At 30.6% G+C, this 8,557-nt stretch overlaps 2 protein-coding genes across 3 annotated transcripts; both read left to right on the top strand.

Moving 5' to 3' along the window:
• Positions 1-304: 304 nt before the first annotated feature.
• On the top strand, positions 305-2,380 carry LOC100797365 (solute carrier family 25 member 44). 2 transcript variants are annotated; one of them, XM_006601159.4, is made up of 2 exons: positions 305-1,006; positions 1,737-2,380. In XM_006601159.4, the coding sequence occupies exons 1-2, from the start codon at positions 496-498 to the stop codon at positions 2,246-2,248; spliced, it is 1,023 nt and encodes a 340-aa protein (XP_006601222.1). In that variant the 5' UTR covers positions 305-495; the 3' UTR covers positions 2,249-2,380. The 2 variants fall into 2 exon arrangements, with proteins under 2 accessions (XP_006601222.1, XP_014624979.1); XM_014769493.3 differs by having other exon boundaries at positions 314-1,045.
• Positions 2,381-4,526: 2,146 nt separating this feature from the next.
• On the top strand, positions 4,527-5,305 carry LOC100813727 (17.9 kDa class II heat shock protein). Its single transcript, XM_014769671.2, has one exon. The coding sequence runs from the start codon at positions 4,611-4,613 to the stop codon at positions 5,019-5,021; it is 411 nt and encodes a 136-aa protein (XP_014625157.1). The 5' UTR covers positions 4,527-4,610; the 3' UTR covers positions 5,022-5,305.
• Positions 5,306-8,557: the final 3,252 nt, after the last annotated feature.

Genomic DNA, 8,557 nt, shown 5'->3' with positions numbered 1-8,557 from the left:
CTAACATTTACATAAGTATTACAATTACTTTGTCGAAAATAATGACTAATGTTCGTCCACAATTGTCTGTGCATATAAGATATCTATTCTTCTTTTACGACGATTTATTTTTTAAGAAGATGAAAAGTTAAACCTTGAGTTATTTGGTTAAAAAACATAGTCTGAATCACTAATCACTTATGTAAATCATTGGTTGGTTTTTATTTTATTTGATTTAGTGACTAAAATAGAGAAATAAAAAAAATATATAATTTAACCTAATAAATTTTTATTTAGTCGCCTATACAGCGACTGTACATGTTCTTCACCCGTGTCTTTTGTTTCCTTCTCCCACTTCTTTCTTTATTAACCATCTCTCAAACACTCACACCCAACCCCATCGATCCTTTCCTTCTCATGTCCTTTTAGCTACACTAACCTTAAATTTCTTGCACTTGTAAACCTTTGCATATTAAAAGCTGCAACAAACGAATCAAAAAAGTGTCCAAGTCCAAGATGAGTTCGATTCCAACAACCACCTACGAAGATTCTTCAGCAGTTAACATTTCAGAATTCCAACCTCAATCTCACGCACCGAAGGAAATTGAGTGGCACATGCTCGACAAGTCAAAGTTCTTCTTCCTGGGAGCAGCCTTGTTCTCCTCTCTCTCCGCCGCCCTCTACCCCGCCGTGGTCTTGAAGACACGTCAGCAAGTTTCCTCCGCCAAAATCTCGTGCCGCAACATGTCACGCGCCATCATTCGCTACGAGGGTTTCCGAGGTTTCTACCGAGGTTTCGGCACTTCCTTAATGGGAACAATCCCCGCACGTGCGCTTTACATGTCTGCGCTTGAAGTCACGAAGAGCAACGTCGGCACCGCCACCGCTCACTTGGGGTTTTCCGATGCGTCGGCCGCTGCCATCGCTAATGCCGCCGGAGGCGTAGCTTCCGCCATGGCGGCACAATTGGTGTGGACCCCAGTTGATGTCGTGAGCCAAAGACTCATGGTTCAAGAAAGCAACAAAAGTAATTTAAATCTAATCCACGATCTCAATAATTCTGAGTGTTTTTTTGCTCGTTTTTTCAGTAAAGTTTATTTTTTTATTAATCCCCCCTTTTTTTATTTGTAATATTCAAATATAAAATTTTACTTAAAAAATCTTATATCAATTTCACTCAATTCCCATTTTGATCTTTTTTCCGTGTTTCCTAATAGAATTTTTTTAATTACATTTTTTTGCATAAAAGTCAAATTTAAAATTTTACTTAAACATCTAATAAGAAAATAATTTTTTTATAGTTTTTTAATGTGTTTGTGTAAATTATTTTTATTTAAAATAAATAATTTTTTTCAAGAAATAAATCTTCTTGGTTACTTAATTTTTTTTAAGTTTAAATAAATTCACCCAATTTCAGTTTTACTCAAAATAAAAAATATTTTGATATTTATAAGTGTCAGTATAAAAAATAAAAATATTAATTCGTACCTTTATAATTATATTGCGACATGTGAAATTATGTTATTTAAGATTTTTTTTTATCTTCTCTTATAATTTTTATAAATATAATTTTTTTTAAATTTTTAACAATTACTGTTAGGACGTTGGTCTGTAAGATCCTAGAAAAGGTAAAATTAGCAGCAAAATAAATTATATGCAATTTTTAAAAAAATCGCTGAAATTTCAATTTAAGTATTAATGACAAAAGACTTTGTCGTTAGATTTTGTCACTATTAGTTTAATTTTTTTCTTTATAGTGTGTTACAGGAATGGTTTTGATGCATTTAGGAAAATTCTGGGTGTTGAAGGGCCAAGGGGGTTTTACAGAGGGTTTGGGGTTTCCATAGTGACTTATGCTCCCTCTAACGCAGTTTGGTGGGCTTCGTATTCAATGGTAAACAGGCTTATTTGGGGCGTGTTTGGTGGTTGTGGTAATTCAAATTTTGGACGCGATTCGAAGGTGATGGTGGGTGTGCAAGGGTTGAGTGCAGTTATGGCTAGTGGGGTTTCGACTATTGTGACTATGCCACTTGACACGATCAAGACGAGGTTGCAAGTGTTGGATGCAGAAGAGATTAATGGACGAAGGAGGCCATTGACTCTTGTGCAAGCGGTTCATAACTTGGTGAAGGAAGGGGGAATCTTGGCTTGTTACAGAGGCTTGGGACCAAGGTGGGCTTCTATGTCCATGTCTGCGGCAACCATGATTACTACCTATGAGTTCTTGAAACGCGTGTCTGCTAAGAATCTGGATAGATTCATTGTGTAGTAACTTTACCAGTAAAGGTTTTTAGGCTAAAGATCCGTTCTGATCATAAATTGATATTTGAAAAAAATTTAAATGTACTTCTTGAATGTAAATAAATTGTGTATATAATTTAATAATAAAGTTATTCTTAAATTTTATAATTTAATATTAAATTAATTTAAAAAAAATATAATTTATTATCAAATTGATTTTTATCTAATTTAATTTGATAATAAAATGATTTTATTAATTTAATTATAAGCCAATCATTTATCGTACTTTTTTACCTATTTGAAGATTAAATTTAAATTATTTATCTTTCATAAATTAATTTATAAACATTCCATATCACATTTTAAAAGACTAAAATAATTATTAACGTTGAAGATTTTATTCTATATTCGATGAAAAATATGAATAGGAATCTTTAGAGGGTGTTTGGTCTGACTGTTTTTTGTTTTCATTTTTCAGTGAAAACAGAAAATAGTGATGAAAATGTGTTTGGTTGAATTTTGAAAACATTTTCAATGAAAATGAAAACAGGAAACAACCAGAAAATGAAAACAATAAAATTTCGTTTTCAGTGTTTTTAGTTCAAAACCCAAACCTCATTTTGGGTAAAATGAAAATGCTATGACAATGAATATAATTTTAAACAAATGTAAAAATACAAAAAAGATAAGAAGTTAATATATCATAAATTTTCAGTGTTTTTATTTCCTAAAAACAAAAACAAGAAGTCAACCAAAACATGTTTTCAGAATTCTAATCTTTTGAAAATGAAAACAGTTTTCAGAAGATAAAAACAAAAAATAAAAATACAAACCAAACACACCCTTATAATTTCGGGAGTTGGAGCGACATAACTAATCCTCCTTCGTAAGGAATGCTTTCCGCAAGAAATGAGCTTGTGGAGTATTTTTATACACACTTTGAAGCTTTGCAGATTTAGCACACTTCCATTATACCAACTCCATTTAAGTAATCTAGCAGTAAAGATAATGTAGTAGGAATTGAGATGTAATTAATTTAATTCTATGTAGTTTATTTATCCCCATGGGACATTTTCCTTTCATATACTTTGCCGATAAAACAAACAACATATCAACGAAAACAGTTTTCAGAAGATGAAAATAAAAAATAAAAATATAAACCAAACACACCCTTATAATTTCGAGAGTTGGAGTGACATAACTAATCCTCCTTCGTAAGGAATGCTTTCCGCAAGAAATGAGCTTGTGGAGTATTTTTATACACACTTTGAAGCTCTGCAGATTTAGCACACTTTCATTATACCAACTCCATTTAAGTAATCTAGCCGTAAAGATAATGTAGTAGGAATTGAGATGTAATTAATTTAATTATATGTAGTTTTTTTTATTCCCATGAGACATTTTCCTTTCATATACTTTGTCGATAAAACAAACAACATATCAACTAAAGCACATATGAACATCCCATCTCTTCCCATTTAAGCCACATTTGGGTTCATAGCGATGTGTGCACCTAAACCTATTTTATTGATTTCGTTGAGTGACACAATCCAACCATGTGCATAATTTTATCATTAGCTCCCTTCTAAGCCTCCTCACAAATTTATCCGAGATGATCACAATGTCAACTAACTTCAGTCTTCTCACGACCTATTGATGGCGTTTATAAATCACTTCAAACCATTTCAAACTAAAGTATTTTATATAAAATAAAAATCCAAACAAGTTAATACTTGAATGAACCTAGAACCATAAAATTGTATTTCTTTTATTCAATTCAGTTTTTATTTATTTATGTTTGAAGTTAACTTAAACAAATTAAACTTATATCAATTTTCTTATTCTACTTTCAAACAAATTTAAGATTATTCTTAATTATGAATTATAAATTAAACTAAGTTTTGATTTATGGTGAGACTCAATACTTTGAACATTTTTTTTATATTTATCATGTATTTAAAAATTTATTTAATGAGTGTTGTTCTTAAAATGAAAAGGTACTATTAAAAAGGTAACTGAACTAGAAGTTCCACATAAGACTAATAATTTTCTCCAAAAATTTTCATTTTATGTCCACTATTAATTTAGATTTGACTTTTCTGTTGTCTCTTTTCATGCTGTCCCTCTGCTCTCTTTATAAAATAAGACATTTTTAAAATTAAATATCACAATTAAATATTAACACAACAGTGTTATTTTGATGGGACAACACATGAACATCATGAGAAGGCACAAAGAAACCAAATCCTATTAATTCTGTCTAGAAACTTTATTTCTTTCCTCAATATAAATAGCCACCACACATCTTTAGTCTAGCAAGAAACATTCCCAAAACACAGTAACAAAAGTCTTTCCTTTTCAGCACTTTTTTCTTTCATATTACAGAAGCCATGGATTTCAGGGTGATGAGTTTGGAGTCTCCACTGTTTCACACGCTGCAACACATGATGGACATGCCAGACGACTCTGCAGGGGACAACAAGACATACAATGCTCCGACACGGTCATATGTGCGAGACGCCAAGGCAATGGCTGCAACACCTGCGGATGTGAAGGAGTATTCGAATTCTTACATGTTCGAGATAGACATGCCCGGTTTGAAATCTGGGGACATAAAGGTTCAGGTTGAAGACGACAACGTGCTTCTGATTAGTGGGGAGAGAAAGAGGAACGAAGAAAAAGAAGGAGCAAAGTATCTCAGAATCGAGAGAAGGGTTGGGAAGTTAATGCGCAAGTTTGTGCTACCTGAGAATGCTAACACGGACGCTGTTTCAGCAGTGTGCCAAGATGGGGGTGCTTAGTGTTACCGTGCAGAAATTGCCTCCTCCTGAACCTAAGAAGCCTAAGACTATTGAGGTTAATGTTGCTTGAACCTTAAGAACTAAATTAAATAAACGAGCGTTTCGCTTTTAGACAAATTCTTGTGTGAAGGGTAAGGGGTTGTCTCTGTAAGAAGCAGAGTTTTTACTTTTCAGTTGTTTCAAGATTTTTTTTTTGGTTTGTTTGTAATTTCTTATTGAAGTGATTTGTGGCTTTGTAGTGTTATGATAATGAAATAATATCAGCCAATGATCTTAGCTCTCAATTATCTTTTCCTTTTCTGTTCGATTCACAATTTTTCAATTCATCTTTGCCACAACTCTGTCATTGGTTCTGTGTTTTTTCCATGGAAAGAAATAGCAGAACCTAACAAGGAAATATTTACGGGCTGTGATAGAAGGGGGAAAGGGAAGGTAGACGACATAAATCAGTATCAAATAAACTTGTAGAGTGTACGAATAACAAACTATCTAAACTCAACATCCTAACTATATAAAAGACTATACTTTCAGCATGTAGGATAATTGGAAATCTCAACATTATTATATCTCTATATTAAAGCACCATAATGTCTTTAAATCAAGTTTTACTTGGATTAATAAGGATACTACATAATACATTTAGTTAATTACATTGAAGTTTGTTTTAATTACATTCGTTATCTTTTTAATATTTTTTCATATATTTTAATATCATCTATTAACTCTCGGAAACTTTTATCAGTAAATTTTAAAAAAGAAAAACAAAAGACATTTATTTATGAATAAAAAAACAGAAAAAAATGATGTTTAAATAGTAGCATGAATGAAAGAATTTTGTCAGTAATTATTTTAATATTTAATTATATGTAATTTTTTTGGTTTATTTAATTAAATTTTAAATATTGATTCAATTTGTTAAAATTTAATGTAAACCAATTTACATGCATGTATTTTTTGATAGTCATTAGAGTAATCTAAAGTTAAGAAAACGAATAAGGATATTTTATGAAAAAAAAATTTAAAAATTATGTGCTTCTTATGTTATCACCTCAAACTAATTTTTTTCATGTTTAAAACATGAAAGAATGATCAATAAAATAGAAAATCAACAATTAATATATATTTTGTAGTGTTTAAAAAAGTGAATGTTCAATTTAATAAAAACAAATTATAAGAGTGATTATTGTATTTTTTTTAGTACATTACATTCATCTTTGGTTTGTCTTGACTTACAAATTTTTTTTGCAACAATCCATCCACTTCTTCTAAGTTTTCTTTGTTTCCTCTAAGGCTGACCTATTTTGGAATACATGAATTTAAAATGAGATCAATTTAATGCTCAATACCTTTTAAAGGAAATAATTTTTGAGATAAATCTTTTGAAAAAATATCATTAAATTCTTGTAACAAAGAAACAATTTCACAGGGGAAAAAAGAATTCAAATCATGAGTGAAGTAAACATCGTTGTAGATGAGTATACGTAGTTTTTCTAATTCTAACAAGTCACTCAATTTTTTTTTTCTTTGCAAATGCGTTCACTCTCTTATTTTTTTCTTTACTGCACTCACTCTTATTTTTCTCTTTCTTTTTTGCTTAACTTTATTCATTTTTATTTTTTCGTTTTTTCTTGAATGCTAAAATGTTCTTCTCCTAACTTACACTTTCTTGTCATTCATACTTAACTTAGACTTTCTTACTATTCATACTTGATCAGAATATGTTTCAACAGGTTTGACAGGTGTTAACACAATGAAACAGTAAAAACAAAAATTACCTCTATCATTTGTATCATAAGATTACCTCTATCAGTCCCATAAGCGATATAGAAATACCATGAACATGGATGACAGTTATGTAACAAATGAGTTCAAAGTGATATTTCTATTTTCACAACCAGTTTCAGCTACCTGAAATAGCAAAGTCTATTTTGTGAATCCGACAATTAGTAATAAACATTACGTTTTGCGTATTGGTTTGTGAAACAATATTTCCAAATGAAAATCTTTAGGAAGATGGATTAACAAAATGTCAAATTACAATAGTCATTACTCCATGTAGATTACATACGTGTCTTGTAACCAATATCATGAACGTTCACCACGGATACAAGAGCACACAAATTGGTTGTTTTAATACACAAGGACGGTTCCAAAAACTTGTTAATTAGACCATCGCCAAAATTCATCTTAGGGCATCTTCCGATCCCAAGTGCTTTTCATCATGGAGATCCTAGTAGTAAAGCCCTTCTGAGATCGAGCCATGAATATATTTCTCTCTTTCATATATTTTGCAGATAAAAGGGAGAATCAAAGCTTGTTATTAGCATTCAGAACATCCCATATAAGCTTACCTAGCAAAGCCACATGTTGGTTCATAGCTATGCACGCACCCAAGCCACCCTGCATGTTTCCTTGGTTTCATTACGTGACTTCATCTAAAGATGCATACACTATCAACATATGAACACAGATTCACAGATATGTTGTTGATTATATACCAGTTGATCTGCATATTATAAGATGGTATAGAAGTCAACACAACATTATATATATATATATATATAGGACTTAAGTAGACGATGTTTTAAAATCAATTCAAACCATTTCAAATAACTAAATTATTTTAAATAAATTAAAATTCAAAACAATTTGTTACCTTAATGAATCGAAAACAAAAAAAATTGTATTTTTTTTTATATATGGGTCAGATTAATTTAAAAGTTTTATGTTTGGAATCAACAACGTCAACCGAATCAAACAATAAACATGTTAAATTTATACTATTTTTCTTATTCTACCTTCAAACAAATCTAAGATTATTTTGATTTATGATTTATTAATTAAAGTAAGTTGTAACTTATAGTTCGTTTGAAAGGAGTAAAAATGAAAGGAAAAAAGACACATAAGAATATTTTTCATGTGTTTGATTGAAGAGAAAATAAAAATAAAAAATCAGAAAAAACACATATAAGAATATTTTTCATTTGTTTTCTTTAATTTTAATTTTAATTTTTTTCCTCTCTCACTTTCTTTCCTCTCTACTGCATATAGAGTTAATACTTAAACATGTATATTTTGAGTTTTGAGTCGCTAAGGAATCTATTTTGCTCAACTACATTAATGAAGTTTTTAAAAGAAAATAATTTCATATTTTCAAAGATAAGCACGCTGTCAGATTTGTTTTTTAAGTCATAAGTTTGTCAAATCAGATAATTTTTTAAAGTTTATTTCTCAATGATAAAAATAAAAAATAAAACTCCAGAACTTTTTTTTTTGTCTTAAAAAAAAAAAAGCCCCCAACTTTGATTACCTGACAAGCACAAGATTCTGGACATTACTAGAAAGATCCGAAGACTCAGAAGCTGTCCGTAACATAACCGAACCTACTGGAAGTTTCACAGCAGACAATTGCTTTCTCCAGAAACTTCCATTTCCAAAACGCGCACTTTAAGTAGTTATCTTCAGAAACTTCCATTTCTTTCTCGAATTATCTATGTATCCCGTATAAATTGCCACCCACCCACCCTTTTTCGACT

The sequence above is a fragment of the Glycine max genome, chromosome 17 (genome assembly GCF_000004515.6).
Source record: "Glycine max cultivar Williams 82 chromosome 17, Glycine_max_v4.0, whole genome shotgun sequence".
Lineage (NCBI taxonomy): Eukaryota > Viridiplantae > Streptophyta > Magnoliopsida > Fabales > Fabaceae > Glycine > Glycine max.
The sequence above is the reverse complement of the archived record's forward strand: the minus strand, read 5'-3'. Positions and strand labels throughout refer to the sequence as shown.